Source organism: Mycena indigotica (genome assembly GCF_014461135.1).
Source record: "Mycena indigotica strain 171206Taipei chromosome Unknown Mind.scaff0004, whole genome shotgun sequence".
In the NCBI taxonomy this organism is placed as follows: domain Eukaryota; kingdom Fungi; phylum Basidiomycota; class Agaricomycetes; order Agaricales; family Mycenaceae; genus Mycena; species Mycena indigotica.
In genome coordinates this window covers 2,005,819-2,025,295 of record NW_023503003.1, presented here as the reverse complement: position 1 = coordinate 2,025,295, position 19,477 = coordinate 2,005,819, and the positions used below count along the sequence as shown (strand labels likewise).

Below are 19,477 nucleotides of genomic sequence, written 5' to 3'. Positions count from 1 at the left end.
ATGCTGTGCTCCAGCCAGGGTCAACTTGACCCAACATTCAGCGCGATACAGTATTCGATGCAGTCGTCAATGATATTCTACACCACTTTGCAACGTCTTCGGCACTGAGAAAGAAGGTCAATTAGCCCGAACACCTGCACGAGACTAGGCTTCATCATGCATTATTGACCTCGCAATGCCAACCGGACCGTTGCATACGACCTTGTGCCCAACAATTTCCACCGATTTTAACCCGCAGACATCCCAATCCCTTCTTATATTGAACCTTCTCCCACTCTGCTGGATGCTGTGAATTATGCTGCGTCTATTTCTCTCCACGCTTGCTTGTCTTGTTACACTTGCATCTGGCCTTGCCTTCCCAGGTGCAGTGGGCTTTGGCTCCGTCGCAACTGGCGGGAGCACTCCTTTTGTGGTCACCTCTTTGGCCGACTCCGGCACTGGGACTTTTCGCGACGCCGTCTCAGTCTCTGGCCGAAATATAACGTTTGCCGTGTCGGGTTATATTGTCCTTTCGTCTCCGGTATCTCTGTCAAGCTCAATCACTATCAATGGACAAACTGCGCCTGGTAATGGTAGGCTCTTTGCTATGCTTTTTTGTCATTTGTCCGACGTGTATCGGCGAAAGGGATCGGTGTTATGGGCAGAGAAATTAGTGCAAGTGGTAAAGTGAATTGTGCTGTGTCTTCGAATCAGAACCGACTGAATCATTCGCGAAAAGAACAACATCATCATTCGTAACTTCCGCATCCGCCAAGGTGGGTCCTAAGTCATCGTCTGGTTCGTCATGTAATGATAGAGAACAAAAGGCAACGTGGACTCCGATACTGGTAAAAGGTTCGCAAACTATCGCTCTTGCATTCATGCACCTTCTTTATCATCGCCTACTCAAGTGCATTCAACATGGGCAAAGCTTCGAATGTCATCTTGGATCATTGCAGCGTTGAATATGGCGTCTGGGATTCGGTATCTCCCCACAAAAGTAGCTGAATGCTATTAACTGTGTCTTTTCTCTAGATTGATGCCGTGGGGACCGCAAATGTCACTGTTAGCAACAGGTCAGTTTCAGTCCCACTTGAACGCTTGTTTGTTTGACTTTATTCAGTATCATTGCCTACCCAATTGGGCAACAATTTGGCGCTCACTTGGAAACGGGCCCTGCAACTTGGTATCGGAACCTTTGGGTCAGTGGCCACAACAGACAGCCGCTTACCAAAGCCAACACTCAGTATATCAACAACGTATTTGCCTATGTTTCTCACTCAAGTTAACGGTTCATTGACTCATCTAGATCGTCTATAACTATCAGGCTGCCTACACAGTCGCCAACACCGGCGGACTGTTCAGTCATGACATTATCGGGAACTACTTCATCGCAGGACCGTCTACTACGAGTGCCAACGACGACTACTTTCAGATGAACGCAAACCAAAAGGTGTTCGCCAGTGGCAACTTCCTCGACTCAAACAAAAACGGTGCCCTCGATGGTTCTGCAGCCAACAGCGTTGGAAGCGCAGTCGTACTTTCCTCCGCTTGGAATTCCGGCTCAGTCGGTTTGGCTACTCTCAGCCCTCAATCGGCTTACACTACCGTCTTGGCCTCTGTTGGTGCCTCTCCGCGAGATGAGGTTGATTCGTTTGTCATCTCTGTAGTCCAATCGTTGGGTACGAAAGGTGCCATAGTGACGAATCAAGCGTCCACAGGAGTGAGCAATAATGGATATGGATCACTTTAAAACGTTTTGCACCATTTGTAACATAATGCATGTAGTTTCCGCTTCCGCTCCCGATTATCTTATCGCACAGCCACTCGGAAGTTACAACAGACAACAAATTATACAAGCACTGATATCTTATTAGAGTACATCTATCGCAGCTTTCACCACCCTCTTGACAGTACGCTCGTCCCATCCATTCAAATATAAAAACGAGTAAGCCTTTTCCACTAAATCCTCCAAAAGCTCCTTGTGTCCCGGATGTGCCAACCTTTGGCCAAGAAACGCAATAGATACGGCAGTCGTCCAGAGCTTGGCGTCGAGATTGAGCCCTTCAGCAACTTTCAACACGTGCTCTCCAAGCACAGTTTGAATGGTCTCATTGAAAGAACCGTCAAAGAGCTGTAGTTCGACCAATTGGACGATCTGGGGATCAATTGGTGGCGGCGGAGGAAGGATGACTGGCGGCGGCTTTATCATCTCCAATTCTCGCCGACGCGACACACGTGTTGATTCAGGAGCAAGGCTAACGGGCTCGAGTTTCGGTGACGGATGCTGCATTTTCTGTGCATCTTCCTCTGAGATAGGCGGCTCAGGCTCTTCCGTCCAAGTGCTCCAACCCGAAGAACGGCCTTCAAAAGAGCTTATTGTCGAAAATGATTCAGTACTCTCATATCCATCCTCCGAGTCGTCTTCGCTCGTCACCGGGTCACTTGTGACGTCTGACTGCCAGCTCCCGGGGATGTCGACGGCTAATTGTGATTCTGTTTCGTCAGGGTCGGCCTCTGGTAGAGTAAAGAAACGATAAAATAAATCCCTCCATCCAATGACAGGATCAACAGAGGGCGTGGCAGTCGTTTTAGTGCGGACTGCTGTTGTTGGCCGACTTGATGTTGGCGCTCGTTTTTTACGACGCGAGTTCTCCACCCCATCATCAACTGCAACGAATGAAGTTTGTCGACTTGCAATTTGGTAACGCTCCCCCAGTCGCACGATTGACGCTTTGCGTATCTCTTCTTCCGCCGGCGGCGCATCAAAAGGCGCAACCACCAAAGCAAGCGGCTGGGTCCTTTCTTGATGATCTTGGACAAGCTTCCACGCTGCCAGCGTATGAATCAAAGGTGCACGAGATTCTAGTTGGATGCCGCGAAGGGGAATAGGAAGTTCAAATGGAGTCCCATCATCGGATTCACCTCTAACAACGACTTGTTTCGGCACTACGACCTTTCGCAATGTTAAAATTGCGTAGATGTTGATTCTAGACCCAGCATGGAGATCTTCTATGTGCACCGGGCTCTGTTGTATGGCCGGTGCTGGGCGTAGGAGGACTTTGCTTGGGGATGACCTAGGTGTCGAAAAATTGACGGTTGACCTTTGGCTAAGGTTTTCATCGGGAACACCCCAGTCAACGCTGACATTGTGAACGAAGCTTTTTCGACCAGCATGAAATAGCGCCGCGCATTTTCCAACAATGCTCTCGGTATGAACAGCGAAGAGGCATACACCGTTTCCTGCTCGCGCTATTCCTTCGCACATGGCCGATGACACTCCATCACCAATTCCTAAACAGAAAACACGAAGGCTATGACGAGAGCCATTACTTTTCGACTGCCGAACCGCTTGTTGAATGGTATGGATGACGCTTTGCTGGTCTGTCACCTAATGCAGCAGACGATCAGTGACCTGACCCGTCTCTAAACTAATACGAACATCACCGTCGGTCAGAACAAAGACGGCCGTTGAGCTGGAGGAGTTTCTGCTAGCAAAAACAGCTTCCAACGCGGTTCTGATCTCAGTGCCTCCATAGTTGGAATCCATAGCTTTCACATACGTCGACTGAGAAACATGAGATCAACCTAACGAGTGGACTCCTGACATACTGCTGTTTCCAAAAACGATTGATTATAGGCTTGACTTGTTGGCCATAACGAATCGCAATGAGATCCGAAGCTAAAGATATTGAGGCTCGAACCCTTGGTCGGAAGCATGCGCAGGAGGAGGTTCAGAGTGCTAGAAAAACCGCAATAAATACAAGGAAAACACTTGAACAATCTAGCACCAACCGTTTTGCGGTTTCTATTCTGCCGCCAGCCATTGATCCACTTCTATCCACCAGAAAGATGTATTCCTGCCCGACAACGGTCTGCAGCTTGAATCGAGGCACGAGAGTAATTTGCATGGCCACTGTGTCAGAATGTCTGCCAGTTGGGTCGCGTTGGAGCTCGGCAAAGCAGCGGGGGTCGTCTAAACCATCCGCCCGAACGACAACAACAAAATCGTTTTCGAGGTAGCTGTGGGAGCGGTATTTCACGGTGATACGACGGCGGGAAGGGCGATTGGAGCTCTTCTTATGTGCAGACTGGGTGATTTGGTGGCTCGGACTCGTGATGCTCTGAATAGTGCCATTCGTTTGGATTTCCATAGTGATGCGGATGCGAGTGGATGAGGAGGGCGCTGCAGCGCCGACAAGTGCAGGTAGAGGTGGCCCATATCGTTCACCCACACACATCGGGAGTTGAAACCGAACTTCGTCCGTGTTGGCGTCGTTGGGTAGCGTCAGCACGTACTATAACAAGTCAAGAATGGAGGAAGCTTGAAATTGCGGCTCACCACCAGGGTTGTGGAAATCGTGGCATTCGCGGGGATTGAGCCCACCGAGATGGTGAAGACTACAACATGTCATTCGTTTAGTCAAACCACAAAAAAAACGCACTGTCGTCTTCGACCCATTCTAACAGACTCGATTCCTTGCCCTCGGCAATAGCCTGCGGGTGTCAGCGGGTAGCATAAGCGGATGTGCTGTGTGGTACCTGTTCGTATTCTTCTCTTGCTCTGCTCTTCCCTTTGCAAACAGCCTTCACTGTGCGATTGTCCGAGGTCTTGAGTTCAAAGCCGCAAACTGCACCACTTGCAGGTACAGGAAAGAAGTAGGTAGCCCTGCTGGTCGCTGTTGGAAGGGGATTGTAAAAAATCTGCGTCAGATGAACGCGTGCTGAAACTAAAATGGAGAGCTTGAGAACCACGTTGAGTCCGCGCTCAGCTGACTCACGGTCGACAACCATGACCTTCGCTCTCATCTCTTGTAGGGCAAGATAACTCTTGCTGGCGCCGGTATCGTCGCCATTGCTGTGAACGACACCTTGTTGTGGGGGCATGGATGAGACCTCGTGGTGTCCACTATTTGCGTCCTACCCACGATGTGCTTCTTTTTACGCCGTCGAGTTGCCAAACTTTCTGGGGAGGCTGGCCATGACGGTGGTGGGCGACGGCAAAATGATAACGGCTCAAAACAACTGGAGGTACGTAAAAGTCAGGATTTCAAGATTAGCGTCGGGTCAGTGAGTTTCCTCCTCCCACCACAATGACCAATGCTCCGTTCTGGTTAGTGTACTCTTTACCATTTCGTTCTCCATACTGAGCTCTTTGAAGGCTCGGAGGTGAGTTCTCAGCTATATGCCTCGTTAATTTCGCGCTGAACACAAGCCAACGTCAGGCATTGCGGCGACAAGTGCGTTTCTCTTCCACGATAAAGAGCCTACTAATTTATGTCTTATTCGCAGTGGCGGCTTCTGTAACCCATCCGCTTGACGTTGCCAAAGTGTTGGTGTCTTGTGTGGTTCGCCTTGGTTTACACTCAAAATTTCGTAGACGCATGCAAACGATAGAAACCGCGCCAGGAGCGAAGAAACCGTCAATTCTCCATGTCCTGCGCGCCTCGATTCATGACTCTGGTATTCGCAGCGTTTACACTGGCCTCACAGCAGCATGGACCCGCCAAATGAGCTACTCCTTGGTGCGGATTGGGACCTACGAGGAGTTTAAATCGCGTCTTTCACGCAACGGTCCACCCTCAGGTCTTGCACTCATCGCTGCCGCTAGTCTTGCTGGAGGACTAGGCGGAATTGTCGGCAACCCCGCTGGCGCGTCGTTTTCGTGTTGATGCTGACGAACGAATTTAACCTGCTGAATAGACATCATACTGGTCCGTATGACCAGCGACTCAATGCGACCGCCAGAGAATAGATATCGATATTCGAACGCAATAACGGGGTTGTTTTCGCTGGCCAAGGAGGAGGGCTTCCGGGGGCTCGGACGAGGTATTGGGACCAACACGGTGTGTGAGTGTGTGTGGATCATCAACGTGAAGCTAAATTGATCATCCAGACGCGAGCCGTGCTTATGAACGTGCGTTGTTCGAATTCGCGATAGACGTTGTTTCTCATCAAACATAGGCTTCGCAAGTGGGATCGTGAGCCAAACTTCAGTTGTTTGAGGCTCAACCCTCATGAAAACCGCAGCTATGACTTCTTCAAATCCAAACTACTTCAACATTCGGACCGCATCCTTAACTATCAGTTCAAGGATAACCTATTACTGCATGTTGTGTCTAGCCTATTGGCGGGAACTTTTGCTACAAGTTTGTCATTTCTCTGATCGTTCAACCTTACTCAGTGTTTTCCAGCTGTTTGCTCGCCAGCGGATGTTATGAGAACACGCATCATGTCGTCAGTAAGTTGCTTTAGCCCTGCATCATTGGACTTGCATGATCGATAAAACGCAGTCATCAAAAGAGTCTCTACTACACGTCCTTACCACCTCTATTCGAGAAGAGGGTCCGGGAGTTCTACTCAAAGGGTGGACACCTGCATTCATCCGACTAGGGCCAAACACTGTGCTCCTCTTCGTATTTTTCGAGGCAAGTTCCGTCTCTAGCAGTCTATCGCATAGTGACCCTTTCATAGCAATTAAAGAAAGGTTGGAAGGACCTTCACTCATAATTTCTTGCATCGACTGCCTCGACATTCTTTGGCATCTAGACTGTCAATGGACGCGGACTCCTAGACCATAGACGACTTATTTAGATGGCTCTATATTCTACAGCATGTGCACTTGTATCGTATTACATCCTAACCATTATTCTCCCGCAGCGAAACAAAAGTAACTGGGTCACCCACACAAATGGTGGGCAGCGACCCCGTGCTCAAGTCCTCCCTCCACATCAGATGTACTCCAAATTCAATCTTGCCTTGTGGGCTTTTCCGTTTGCGGGCAAGACAACTGAACGGCTCCTTCATACGGCACCCAGTGTTCTGGTCAACACAGACCATCAAACACCGCCGACAACGGGCCAGCACTTGAAAAGTCTCGCTCCCAATCCGCAAAAGATCAACAGTGTCTTCTACAAATGGCGGGAGCGACGCGGTGCCGCCGCCGAGAAGAAAGTTCGCTCGGAAGCAGTCAGCATGGATTTCGATGTCGTTACTCTCGTGTATCCAGTCGCTGACTTGATCAACAGAAGGTTGGGAGATGAGCAGGAAGGGCGATTCGTTTGAAAGTAGAATCGGCACCGCGCCTGTCGCACGGTCAAAATGTGCGTGTCGACGCGCACTACTGGACAGTCTCCGTAAGCAGCACGGCATGCCAAGGAATGCTGTAAACCACTCGTCGATGTCGATATTTACAGAGGTCACTGGCACAACATCGCTGCAGATATTGGCCGCGGTCACGTGTTCATCTGATGTGTCAAGCGGGAGGCATAAATCTGGTCGCTGGGGAGCCGAGATAATTAATACTCGATCTTCAGGAACAACGGTCGGTCTGATTAGAGCCATACGAGGGTATCGCTTCTGAGAAAGTGTCTTGCCAGTGGCCGCATCGACAAGCATCCACTCGCGGTCATATCGCAGTCCTGTACTTACGATCTCCCACCTACCAACAGGTTGGCCGCCACACGATTTTATAGGGTCTAGCAGTATTTCTTTAACCATTCACTAGTGCTTGAAGAGAGCTTACATAGCATCAGCCCCTTGAGGGACGCCGAAATCGACGGTTGCTTCACGGGTTCTAGAAGAGAGGTAATTTTGTCGGAGACGACGAAATACCGCCGGAGGAAGGAAAGCCATTGTAGAACATCGTCGATAGTTGAGCAAGCGCCGAAGGATATTCGAGCCATGCCAAGTGGGTACTTGTAATCAGTCCCAATGCCGCCAAACTCCTCTGTTGTGAGATTAATTAGCAGGAATTCGTTCTGGAAAGCCCATGCCGACCGTCATCCCAGCAAGATCTGCCCCGGTTATATTCCCGCTGGAGATCATCGTCGCTGATATTGAAAGTCGAGGCCAGAACACCAGTGTTACACAAACCGCCTGTTCGAATGTGAAATCCATTAACTGTAGCGAGTTGCTCTAAGTTGGTATGTCCCACGTATTCAGACGCTGGGTCGAGTATAGAGAATCCGATGGTTGGTCCCGGCTCTTCTAGTGAAGCAAAAGCTTGGTGCTGTTTGACCACAGGTCGACTATTTTCGTGGGTTAGCAAGGCCAACTCTCGCGTTGCGAACCGGAGTAGCGCAGAAACATGTTTTGAGATGTGCCTCTGGGATTTGAAGAGTCTACGGTGGGTCTCCAGCGCGCAGTTGAGGGCGATGATATTCAGAAACGGTAATGTGCCGTCTTCAAACCGCTCGTGTATTGGCCCCGGTAATAAGGACCTTCGCGGCCGAGACCACTCGGGAGAGGAGACGGAAATTGAATCAATGGTGCCCCCGCCGAAATACCCATTCCGCTGTAAAATCGCCCCCGAGGTGCGCTTGACCACGAGGCAGCCAAGGCCCGTGGGATAGCCGACAATCTTGTAGAAAGAACAAGCGATGAAGTCGGGCGCATATTCTGTGGGAACGGAGGCAAGATCGAGGACGGCGGTGGAGAGATATGCTGACGCGTCTAGCAAAACAAATGATGTAGGGTGTCTCTCCTTCAGCTGTTGACAATATCCCAACCCCAGTCTCGAGCCCGTAGCGTTACACTGGGCCGCATAACCGAACAATGTCGAGTCTGCCTCTGGATGCTCCAACCCCGGCATTTCAGTCACATTGCAAGTCGAGACAACTGCCCCGTGAGCCAAAGCGCAACCACGGACGCCAACAAGACTCGTGTGGCTCTGTTTCAGGTAGATATACTTAGAGTGGGAGTTTGCCCACGGAAATGCCTCCCCCACGAGTTTGAGAGCTGCAGTCGCCCCGGAGGTGAAGACAACATCCCATTGGCCCCTCGCTGACGGATCAGTCAGCCCAAATAGCTCTTCAAGAATACGCCCTCGACATCGCTCGATTTCAAGCAAAGTCGCAGTGGAGGAGCTCGATCTGGAGTGCGGGTTCGAGTATAGATTATTTGTGGCCTGCTCCGCAAAACTGATGAGGGTTGACCGTGGAGGCGGAGTGGACGCGGCGTGGTCGAGGTAAGTGGTTGAGTTGAGAGAAGGATATTCTGTCTTTATTGTCTCATGAAAGGCTTTAGGATCCATACCATACGCATAGTCCGGCTCGTCTAGGAAAAATTTCAGACGCGTTTGTTCAATGTTTGCGACATGGCTTGGTCGCTGCATAAGTAAGAGTGAGGCGCGATCTGATCGGCCATCAGATGAATGATTACAACTTCTAGTTACAGGCAGGTATCGACCAAGACGAGCATTACACGAACATAGTACAACAGAACAGAACAAAGATGCGGTAGGAAGAGTCAGCGTTGGCCATATTGCTGTTGTTGATAGTACTGGGGTTGCTGAACATAGCCCTGCTGAGGGTACATCGGAGGTTGCATCGAATACTGGGGCTGCATTCCAGGTTGAACATGTTGAGCGCGTTGTTGGTGGCGGTTGGGGTGAGGGAAGTTGAAAGATGGCGGAGGCATCGAGCCAGGAGGTGCATTCATACCGAACGGTATCTCATTAGCAGTCTCGGTGAAGTAGGGATGCGATAACGCGTCTGCGGCGGATATTCTCTCCGCTGGATCGAATTTGAGTAGTCGCTCCAGAAGGTCGATTGCTGAAGTAGCTTTAAAGAGTGGCTCATGGACAGCGAAGCGGGACTGACCGGCAGGAGATGCTTTAGGCAATACTTGCTTCAAATCCATCTTAGGACACCTTGGAAATGGTTTGAGTTGTATTTCGGGCTGTTCGAAACTTAGGCCCTCGATGGATGCACTAATAAAGGTTTCTGACCGAGTCCTTCGCCATCTTTGAAAGCTGTTGCTCTGTTGGCGTGCCTAGAATGCGCATAATATGGAGAAGTTGATCTTGGGTGTCCTTGCCTACAGAAGGGATGAGAACTGATGAGCTTCAAGCTCCGCTAACTCTTGCCTCGGAAGAGAGGAACGCCTGTGATCATCTCAGCAAAAATGCAGCCACAAGACCTGTCAGTCGTTTAGACCAGAGCACATGCGGGTTAAGGGAAACGAACCAGACATCAATTGACGTGCTGTAGGTGCGCGAGCCTAGCAAAACGTCGGGAGCTCGATACCAAAGGGTCACAACCTCGTTCGAGAACGTGTTTACTGGTACACCTTCAAATTATTCAGAACACAACCATCCGAAACAATCTACGGCGTACCAAATGCTCTGGCAAGACCGAAATCTCCCAGTTTAAGCTCTCCTTTGCGGTTGATTAGAAGATTTTGAGGCTTCAAATCACGATGCAGAACTTGGTTTTCATGACCTACTGGTGTAAGGGAGGAAGGAAGAGTAAAAAAGCGCGCACAAAAGTTGGTGCCCTTGAGTAGCTGCCATAGAAATGAGCGGACGGTTGATGGGTCAAGGGCTCCTCGATCGCCGTGCTGGTCCATATATTTCTTCAAATCCGAGTCACAGAACTCAAAAATGAGCACCAGTTTGGTTTCAGTATGAATCACATCGTGAAGTCGAACGATATTGACGTGCTTGAGTTCCTGTGGACGGTTTGGCTGAGCGTACAAGCCATTTTGTCAGAAGTGACCTTCATAAGCGAGATCTCTCGGATAGCGGTCGAAGGTGTGCCTTCCTCTGCATCAAGGTTGATCTCCTTCAACGCCACGATTTCATTGCTGGTCCTGGAGCGACCCTGATAGTCATTAGCTGGAGCCAGAGTCTCTGTAGCTTGTGCCACACCTTATAAACGGTCGCATAAGTTCCCTCGCCTGTCCATAATCAGCAGTTGCTGCGACGTTCCATCGTATAATGCCCACCGAGCTTCTCTAGCTGAAAAAAAACATGTTAGCGAGAAACGCCTATCCCATAACACAATGCATACCTGGATGTAGTTGGTGTAGGTCGACATCGACGCGCCGCGATCGTCGCCGACTCGGAAAAGGCTAAGCGAGTGTGACCGTCACTCGACTTGTCAAAATTTTGTGTCCTTTTGCGGCGAGTGGTTAGTGTCTGCGCTTGAGATCCAGCCATGCTCACACCCGCCCAGCTCTCATGGCGCCACCCGAAAAGTCCAAAAAGAACCGAAACAAGCCTCCAAGCGGGCGTCCCCAAGCAACATCTGCCATTTCACAACCAGTGGTGGAAGACACATCCCAACCTTTCAACCTCTCCGCCTTCTCTCCCAAGGGGAATCTCTTCGCGTTTCTGTCTCTCGCGGTAGACAAACATCGTCTACGCGTGTATGACACTGCAACTAGTCAATCCGTGGCGGAGCATATAGTGGATTCAGCACGCGTTTCGTCTCTCTCCTGGACCGATTACGATTTTTCTGAGGCACAATCGGGCGAGTCTCCGAGTAAAAAAAAGGAGGAGAAAGAGCCAATCCAACGCTGACGGACCCCTGCAAGTATCTGCTGTCGAAGTTGTTGTGTTGGGACTCTCAGATGGAACTGTTTTGTTCTTCTCCCCGACCCACGGTCGCGTGATGAGGACTCTGTCCCATTCAACGAGTACCTTTCCTATTCTCTCAGTAGTTTCAACTGCTGGTGTCCCAACTTTATGGACCTCTGGTGCGGATGGTGCAATTCGCGTATGGCACGCGCAGAAAAATGACCTTTTGGGCAGTTGGGAAAGCGATGATCGGATACCTTGCTCGTCTCTGGCTATCAGGCCATCGAATGAGAATGATCGCGTTGATATTCTCGCTGCAACCCATTCCATCCGCTTACTTTCAGCCATTCCGGACTCGATAACCGACGAACCCACTCAACTCGCAACTTTCACTGGTCATGCGTCTTCCATTAAGCAACTCCACTGGGATGCATCGCAAACTCCTTCGACACATTTCGTCTCCCTAGCAGAAGGCGACCGCATTGTGTCGATTTGGGAAACACCAGAGGACTCCGTGTCTGAGGGCAAAATGATTGCCTCAGTGCAACTGGACTCTGATGCGCGTTCCACTTCCTTCTCTGCCTCCTCTCCCAGCACCACGGAACGACAAAATCTTCTCACTTTAACTGCATCGGGCAAAATGTCCATATATCCCATCCCAACGGAGCTCTTACCGCCAGCTAGCTCCAGTCGAATACAACACAAGGTCTCAACGCTCCTCCCACGTTCAACACTATCCATTTCTACTAAGAAGGCCACGTCGGGAGCACTTCCCATTGCGGCTGCGTTTGCTGCCGGAGTGAGTGGTAATGTTCGCGTAGCCCGTATCGTGGGTGGTGTGCGACCGGTTTTCGATCTTGTTGTTCGTTTACTTTTCATTTCTCTAGTCTTCGCATTTTCTTAACCCTCTCTAGCCTTACCTGGATGAGAAAGGCGACTACATTCCTGATGTTGTTCTGGAGGATGTTAAGATGAGCCTGCTGAACGAAGTGGAAGAGGTATACTACTTTACTATCAAATAGCTGACGGCTAAAACTACTTAAAAAGGGTCTTCTCCCCAATCGCCGGTACACTGAAGCGCGAGCTTCAGCACGGTCTGGTGTTGAACTTGGTCTGGATGAAACGATGGACGACTTGGGACCCAGTACCATCGACGGCGAGCTTGATGTCGAACTGGCAGAGCTTAGCCTCGGCCAACGATTAACTGCCCTTTCTGGAGACATGCGGCCCGGCTCGTCAGAAAGTGATGACGAAGGTCCATCAGGCAGCCACAAGAAAAAGTCTACCACGAATCGGGACCACGTAATACAAGAGGGAGGCGCCGTGCCCGCAAACTCTCTCACCCGGACACTGATCCAAGCGTTGCACTCGTCGGATACGAGATTATTGGAGACCTGTTTGGCTCACTCCGATCAAACATTGATCCGAAATACGATTCGGCGATTGCCGCCTCAACTCGCTGTCCCTTTAGTTTCGGCATGTGTAGAGCGGCTTGGCCGCGGCGCCCGGGCTGCGAACATGAAGGGCGGGGGTGGTGGCGCCAGCTCCCAGAGAGGCACTACCCTCATCGTCTGGGTGAAAACTGTTCTCGCCGTTCATAGCGGCCACCTGATGACCGTACGTTTGTTTGTTTCTTTTCGTTTAACGCCGAGCCCAAAAATTGATATTTCGTTAGATGCCAGACCTAGTCGCGCGACTGGCCGGACTGCATGCAACGCTTTCGTCGAGGCTGGCCTTACAAGAAAACTTACTGTCGCTCAGTGGTCGTTTAGACATGGTGCTAGCGCAAATTGAGATGCGTTCATCGGTTGCCCCGGCTCCATTAGCACCAAGAAAAGGTGCGCAGAGTTCTGGGAAGAACTTGACGCGTTACGTGGAGGGAGAGAGTGGGGATGAAGAGGAGGAGCAAATGGATGTTGAAGTCGAGGTCGACAGTGGGGATGATGACGGCAGTGTGGAAGACGTCGAGCTTGGTGGAGATGAAAGTTCCTCCGAAGAGGGTTCTGATGAGCAAGACTCAGACCAAGACTCTGACGACAATCCAATGAACGGGTTTATCGATGACGAAGCGGAGGAAGAGTATAGCGAAGAGGAGTCTGACCAAGATAGCGAATAAAAATACAGCTGTTTCTACTTCTGTACATATCACTCTAGCTGGTTGGTTGCTGGTCGTCGTTTACCTTTTGATGCCGTCCGGGTTCTTGGCTTCTTCGCAGTGTCTAAGGAGCGCAAGGTTAGATTGTTTTTTCCCTCGAGAAGCAGCTGCCATAACCAACTTTTCATTTCGCTGGGAGCGGCCGAGTCAACTTTCTCGTCGGTGGCTTCGTCTTCATCTTCGTCCTGGTATGGCTCAGGGGCAGACTCTGGGGGAGCCAAGCAATGTACCTTAGCCTTCCGTTTCCCGCGGGTACTGCTGCCATTCTTGGCAGGCCCATACAGATGTTGCAACTCGCTGACAAATGCGGAAGTGCGCCCTCCAACCGTTATCCATTTAATCGTCGCCAGCTCACCCGTGGGCTGTGTAATGCTCAGCAGACCGCCGCCCGATCTAAAGAGCCACACACTAGCTTCAGAGTAGACGCACTCTTCTTTCCCTTGCCCTAATAAGAGTTAGTAAACAGGCGTATGCCGACACGATATGCTCGCCCAGCGATGTCGGAAGAGCCAGTCTTCAGGGAATTTGGAGTCGTCTGCATCCACTGCAATTGCGGTCTGACATACATTCGATGTTTGGTGGTGCAGTGCTGCAAGCTGGCTTTCAGTGAGGGTGTTAGATCGCTGCTCTGGATGGACCCGAGCATGGTAGAGGATTTCATCTGGGCAGTCAGTGGGGATCCAACCGGAAGCGGTAAACGGAGAAATTCACCCGCGACCCAATTGCCGACCCCGGCGCTGAATTTCTGGTCTAGCAATAACGCCTTGATCGGGCATGCGCGGGCCAGAGCGCGATTCACGAATTCTTCGAGCGAGGGCATCGAGAGGATTGGGTCAAACCCCAGATCGGCAAGCGGTGGCTCTCCGCGCGGCGATTGACAAAGACGGACTCGCCCCAGCCGGCGCGCGTCCAAAAACGCAATCTGAGAGCCGTCTGAGAGGTGAAGGATGAACTGGACCGTTTATTAGGGCAGTCACTGATTGGTCTTTGGCCAACTGACCTTCATGAACCGCGGAGGCCAGTCTGTTGATGCGGACTTGGGGGTTTTCTTTGTAGTAGGTTGCAAGCTCCCCCTTGACCTGCCATAAGAAATGAAAAATCTGCGGGGACAGTGCTATTATCTACTGTACCTGGAGCATACCGGTCATTCCAAAATGTAAAACAGGCATCCTCCCAGGAGAAGAAAGGTTCAACCAAAACACTTTGCCGTAACGTTCAGCGCTTTCTACTGTCCTTCCTGTGAGCTCCTTCGCCTTCGCGGGTGATCAGATGAGACAAGAGATCCAGCAATAAACTTGACGGACGAAGTCTTCTTGATTTATTCCGACGAAAACGATGGCGTCTTCGACAGCATCCACACTTGTAATTGTCTTGCCTTTCGTGACTTTATTGAGGATATTGACTGCTCGCTGTACCTCTGGGAGCTCAGGCATTGTTTGAGAGAAGTTCAAGTTCGACGTCACAGCACGTGATCCGCCTTGCTTGACCCTGTCGACTGTGAACGGAGACTATGAGGAGTTTGTTCTGACATTGTTCATGGGCAGAATGCTTCCTTACTACGTCCGGATACCTCGTTAACAGTGTAATCGCAAGTTACCCTCCGGTGATTCCACGGTATGTTACTTTTGGATCTCGACCTCGTTGCATGCTCAGCCTTTGGCAAGTCAACGTTGATGAACAAGCTTGCAACGATTCGTCGTAGGCTCGTTATGGCTCCTCTTGAGCGGCTCGCGCAATCTGGAATAGCGGAGACAATATATGAAAACTCCGCCCGATAGTACCCTTCGCTCGTCAAGACTGTCGCCGGTCTTCGCGTTCTGCACTCTCCTGCGTTCGCGGAAACCTGGAAAAAGGTCACATGGCCCCCCGCAAATTAACTCGCACGAGGACACCGCGGACCCCAAAAAAAGTCTAAACGCGTGCACCGCAACGTGTTTAGAGCGTGTAGATTATGTAGGGCCAGCCTACTTCTCCGCTAACGACTCGAAGCCTGCCCCGCAGCGTGCGGCATCACCACCTGCGTTTTCTCTTCTTTTAACCACCACTACCAGCAGCCCTCCATCCTCGATCCTCCCATGTTTGCAGTCCGTTGATTTTTCTTTTCCAGTTGTGTCTCAACTAATCTGTTGGTGTAGAACAGCAACGCTTCGCGCTCGTTCACCTCGCTCACCATCGATGAGATTCGGTGGCTGAATGCTAGCAGGGCATTTGGGGAAGACGAGGACCTTGCAAGCCCAATAGATCCCGTCAAGCCCAAGTCGGTATGTGTTCGGCTCCATTCCAATCATGGCGATGTCGTTAATCTATTGCATCTGAAGCCAAAGAATGCACGCTATACCGACAATAGGCGTCGGTCTATACTACTAGACGACTTTCTCGGGAGCAGCAACCCTCTGGGTCGTAAGACACGAAACGTACGTCTGTCATTTTGCTCGCGTGCGAGTAGTCTGCTCAAACATCTTTCACACAAAGACATCAAGTCGACCAGAGACGCCACCGTCGTCTCCTGACGAGCCTCTTCCAGCGACCCCTCCCCGCAATGGTTTCTACTCTGCAACACCATCCATCCAAGAAGAGGAGACTGTGCCGGCTTCGCCCCGGCCAACAGAATGGTTATATCGCCAGCCCAGGTCGCCATCATCGCTATCAAGGTCCCCCTCTAGTCTTTCTCGGACACCCTCCTCAATTTCGCGGAGTGCTTCTAGCACTCGTTCTGTGACTCCAACACCCTCACGCATGCGGACTCGCCCACATACACCAAATGCAGTGACTGAAATGAACAAGTCGCCATTTTATTCTACGGTTGTGCCGCCGTCACCGCGCTCTCCCTCAATTAGAACACGACCGAGCACGCCATCTCGTTCGTCCCCCAATCTACTTGAATTCCGCGGTTCCCCGCGGACGAAGGCATCTCGCCCGCAATTACTACCAATTCATCGAGAACGGTCGGGGTCAGCATCGTCACTGTCTACCAACAGTAGCACTAGTAGTCTACCACGCACTCCCCCATCACCGTCGTTGTACTCGCAACACTACCCGCTTCCGGAAACAAGGGCCACAACTCCAACGCGGTCGATCCTGGCGCAGAGCCCGAAACGGTCTGCCTCCATCTCAACAAAACACTCCACAAGCAAATCAGTCAAGTTCAACGAGTTCATCTCGCGCGGAGACCACCAAGCAACGGTTGGGGATGGTGCAGTCCGGGGGGAGGAATGGAACTCACGTTTGGTGGAGGGATTTGATGTGGATGTGGACGTATTTGGCAGCGCCCCAGTCGCACAGCCTACCAAGGGCCTCAAGCGCTTTCTTACTATGGGGCGTTCTCGGACGAAGCACAAGTCGCGGCCAGAAATATCTGGACCGTTTGCTTTGTCAGCAACTACCCCAACGGGCACTCCCACTCACCACCCGCCCGATGCAGAGACCCAGAGCCTGTTTGGCGTTGGATTTGCCCCGTCATCACCGTTCCGATACCGGGCCCCGCCTTCTGCGTCAGCTTCTGTGTCGTCTTTCCTGGCCACTTCGAGCGAAGACGCCCACGCCCCGCGGTCCAAGAAGGCATACCTGTTCAACTCCGACGAGCTTGGCGCCGTGCCTGAGAATAGGTTCTTTTCCGCGCCTTCTGCTTCCAAAGCCACGTCGTTTGCGGACCTCCGCCATCGCCACCATCACGTGCACACACGTGATGCGAGTGCGCCTGTCCTCCACATGCACACGCTCCCGTCGATGGAGAGCTTTCGCAGCGCAAAGAGCACGCGGAGTTGTAGCCATAACCGCCTCAGAGGGTGGCTCGGCCGGATTGGCATCGGGGCGTGACGGATCAAACCCACAAATATCATCTCTTTCTTTCTTATTTCTATTTTTCTCTCGACTGCTTGATTAGACTTTCTTATTATTGCGACGGATGGAACGGAACTGGAACTAGAATCACCACAAATAGTCGACTCTTTAGCTAGTAGCGCAGGTAGCAAAAATAAAACATTTCATGGAGACACCAGCGCTCAAGGGAAAGTCAATCAAGGCGTGTACAGCTGATAACTTTGTTACAAGACTCCAGTACGATAGTATGCGTATGCCATCCAACCTGATAGAGAAAGCAAAGTACACAAGAAACGGGAATAATTTATTAATGATGTGCGGTGCGGAAAGCCAGGCTACCGCCCAGCAAACGCTGCGCCACTTGAGACACGCATGCCTGGCCCATTGACAGCCTTACCCTTGCCCTTGTTCAGCGGGAGTGGCATCGGCAGTGGGTTGACGACGAAGGGCTCTGCGGAGCCATAGGGCACATCCGTCGGGATATTTCGTACCCGAGAAGCACGTGACCGTCTATTATCCACTGCCAAGACGGAGTCGAGCACGGACCCATAGCCGGTCCTGGGGGGCAGGACTACGCCAGGCCCCGCATTGAGATGCACACGGGGGACCCTGCTCAACTGCCCGTCTTCGTCATGAGAGACAGTGGGGCGCGTAGCCAGTGACCACGCGTCAGGATTGGCCTCCCGGGTTTGCTGCATGGCCCTCACACGATACTCGGCACGCTCTCGCTCAAGTTCCTCCTCTTCGTCGGACGGTATGGCATTCCCATCTTGGTCCAAACGAGCTATAAGGGTGGTGTCAGTCTCATGTGATATACTTCTAAACAACAGAATACTCACCCCATCCCCGCCGCCGCGGCTCAGGACTCGGTGGAGTTGGAATCAGGTCACGAGTATTGGTAATACGATATCTCTGCCGACGCCTTCGAGGGTTGGGGGGGTGGTTCATGTGGTTCATTGGCATAATCCAGTTTAATGGATCGTCGTCGTCCCAATCCAGGTTGATGTTGTGCACCAGCTCATCCCCGTCTGCATTCAACCGACGGTGAATAAAGTAGTTGCGCTCAGCGGGCGACTCGAACATCTCTCGTGACCCCCTGCGAGAGTTGATATAACTTTGAGGTTCCTCAAACAGGAGTGGTCTGTCGCGAGATAGCGTCGAAGTTGGGGTTGCAAGATTCTGCATAGTGGAGAAGTTGGACAACAGCGACAGCCGGTCTGTAGGAGGCGGCCGGGGTCGGGGTTGAGCCGAACTGGGAGACTGGACTGAATTGGAACCCTGTCGTGTCTCGTTTGGGCGATAAACCCGCCACCTGTTTCTGGGTGGCCAGGCGTGTGGCACATTGGTGCTTATATTCGCCAATTGCTGGCGGGGATGTGGGGGCTCCGTGTCAAGGCTCCGTGCATTTCGCATGAGCTCTGAGCGTGAGAGCGCGTCCACTCGGCTAGCAGATGTACCAGGGTCAGTGCGACGCGTAATGTTTCGCCATTGCACCATTTCGTGCTCAAAGCCAGGGTCCACCAGTGGGCGGCTGGACGGCCCCGCAGCTTCGCGCTGGGCAACATTCCTCCCCAGCAACGTGGCCGCATCATCCATTATGGACTGGTTTCGCGGGGGAGCGTGGGACCCCAAACCGAAGCGGAGTGGCATGTAGAGCGGCTCACTCGTAGAAGGAGAGGGCGACGGGAGTTGAAGGCCTCTTGACCGTGGTGGGGGAGGTGGAACAGGTTGATGATCTGACCATGAGAACGGGGGATAATCTCGGGCCTGTCGATCGCTAAAGTCAATGCCATCCTCGGCATCGCTCCCCTCGTCTTCAATTGGCGACGCAGTCAGCAATAGAGCTGAGTGGTTCGGGCCCATGGGGTCCGGCGACGGCATAGAGTCGTTGGAAAGATCGAGGCTTCGGCGGACTTGTAACAGAATGATTAATGCAAAGAAAACACAAGGAGAAAAAGTTTGCAACGCACTTTGACGAATCCTACGATACGCTGCTTGAAGCGCAGTTGAAGCTGCACGAAGGCTTTGCTGGCTCGACTCTACAATCTGTCTGCTCGTTTCTTCGAGGTTGGGCGACATGGAAGTCGAAATTGGGGAAGGGTATGAATTAGTGTTGTCGGAAGGGCGAGGGCTGGGTGGCAACTGAGAGTCCGCCATCGCCTTAAAGGAGGGGAGATAAGTTGGGAGGCTGGGATGCGACGGTGGGTCGGGGTGGACAGAAG

At 51.7% G+C, this 19,477-nt stretch overlaps 9 protein-coding genes across 9 annotated transcripts; 4 read left to right on the top strand and 5 right to left on the bottom strand.

Moving 5' to 3' along the window:
* Nucleotides 1-295: 295 nt before the first annotated feature.
* On the top strand, nt 296-1,732 carry MIND_00441600 (Polysaccharide lyase family 1 protein; the record flags this gene model as incomplete). Its single annotated transcript, XM_037361230.1, has 8 exons — nt 296-572; nt 626-666; nt 719-755; nt 807-834; nt 891-963; nt 1,015-1,055; nt 1,103-1,238; nt 1,289-1,732. 8 exons carry the CDS (start codon nt 296-298, stop codon nt 1,730-1,732), a joined length of 1,077 nt encoding a protein of 358 aa, XP_037221522.1.
* Nucleotides 1,733-1,852: 120 nt separating this feature from the next.
* Nucleotides 1,853-4,866, bottom strand: MIND_00441500 (uncharacterized protein; the record flags this gene model as incomplete). Its single annotated transcript, XM_037361229.1, has 8 exons — nt 1,853-3,370; nt 3,422-3,547; nt 3,592-3,721; nt 3,775-4,277; nt 4,322-4,380; nt 4,425-4,476; nt 4,522-4,709; nt 4,761-4,866. The coding sequence occupies 8 exons, from the start codon at nt 4,864-4,866 to the stop codon at nt 1,853-1,855; spliced, it is 2,682 nt and encodes an 893-aa protein (XP_037221521.1).
* Nucleotides 4,867-5,072: 206 nt separating this feature from the next.
* On the top strand, nt 5,073-6,489 carry MIND_00441400 (uncharacterized protein; the record flags this gene model as incomplete). Its single annotated transcript, XM_037361228.1, has 11 exons — nt 5,073-5,092; nt 5,141-5,148; nt 5,205-5,219; nt 5,272-5,311; nt 5,360-5,646; nt 5,683-5,825; nt 5,876-5,896; nt 5,944-5,960; nt 6,010-6,128; nt 6,174-6,216; nt 6,273-6,489. The coding sequence occupies 11 exons, from the start codon at nt 5,073-5,075 to the stop codon at nt 6,370-6,372; spliced, it is 813 nt and encodes a 270-aa protein (XP_037221520.1). The 3' UTR covers nt 6,373-6,489.
* Nucleotides 6,490-6,618: 129 nt separating this feature from the next.
* On the bottom strand, nt 6,619-9,100 carry MIND_00441300 (Molybdenum cofactor sulfurase; the record flags this gene model as incomplete). The annotated part of the gene is made up of 3 exons (XM_037361227.1): nt 7,759-9,100; nt 7,505-7,708; nt 6,619-7,457 (listed from the first exon to the last, which is right to left on the bottom strand). Exons 1-3 carry the CDS (start codon nt 9,092-9,094, stop codon nt 6,619-6,621), a joined length of 2,379 nt encoding a protein of 792 aa, XP_037221519.1. The 5' UTR covers nt 9,095-9,100.
* Nucleotides 9,101-9,228: 128 nt separating this feature from the next.
* MIND_00441200 (Protein kinase domain-containing protein) lies at nt 9,229-10,832 on the bottom strand (the record flags this gene model as incomplete). Its single annotated transcript, XM_037361226.1, has 9 exons — nt 10,773-10,832; nt 10,708-10,720; nt 10,631-10,659; nt 10,479-10,583; nt 10,098-10,431; nt 9,948-10,050; nt 9,842-9,900; nt 9,710-9,798; nt 9,229-9,660 (listed from the first exon to the last, which is right to left on the bottom strand). The coding sequence occupies exons 1-9, from the start codon at nt 10,797-10,799 to the stop codon at nt 9,229-9,231; spliced, it is 1,191 nt and encodes a 396-aa protein (XP_037221518.1). The 5' UTR covers nt 10,800-10,832.
* Nucleotides 10,833-10,942: 110 nt separating this feature from the next.
* MIND_00441100 (Utp12 domain-containing protein) lies at nt 10,943-13,397 on the top strand (the record flags this gene model as incomplete). Its single annotated transcript, XM_037361225.1, has 5 exons — nt 10,943-11,246; nt 11,299-12,143; nt 12,196-12,279; nt 12,329-12,898; nt 12,957-13,397. 5 exons carry the CDS (start codon nt 10,943-10,945, stop codon nt 13,395-13,397), a joined length of 2,244 nt encoding a protein of 747 aa, XP_037221517.1.
* A 29-nt stretch (nt 13,398-13,426) lies between these two features.
* On the bottom strand, nt 13,427-14,869 carry MIND_00441000 (MutM-like protein-1; the record flags this gene model as incomplete). The annotated part of the gene is made up of 8 exons (XM_037361224.1): nt 13,427-13,500; nt 13,558-13,621; nt 13,667-13,798; nt 13,846-13,881; nt 13,915-14,388; nt 14,437-14,515; nt 14,562-14,689; nt 14,741-14,869. 8 exons carry the CDS (start codon nt 14,867-14,869, stop codon nt 13,427-13,429), a joined length of 1,116 nt encoding a protein of 371 aa, XP_037221516.1.
* A 642-nt stretch (nt 14,870-15,511) lies between these two features.
* MIND_00440900 (uncharacterized protein) lies at nt 15,512-17,252 on the top strand (the record flags this gene model as incomplete). The annotated part of the gene is made up of 4 exons (XM_037361223.1): nt 15,512-15,520; nt 15,572-15,697; nt 15,755-15,850; nt 15,909-17,252. 4 exons carry the CDS (start codon nt 15,512-15,514, stop codon nt 17,250-17,252), a joined length of 1,575 nt encoding a protein of 524 aa, XP_037221515.1.
* A 338-nt stretch (nt 17,253-17,590) lies between these two features.
* On the bottom strand, nt 17,591-19,334 carry MIND_00440800 (uncharacterized protein; the record flags this gene model as incomplete). The annotated part of the gene is made up of 3 exons (XM_037361222.1): nt 17,591-18,039; nt 18,095-19,168; nt 19,226-19,334. 3 exons carry the CDS (start codon nt 19,332-19,334, stop codon nt 17,591-17,593), a joined length of 1,632 nt encoding a protein of 543 aa, XP_037221514.1.
* Between the last annotated feature and the right edge of the window lie 143 nt (nt 19,335-19,477).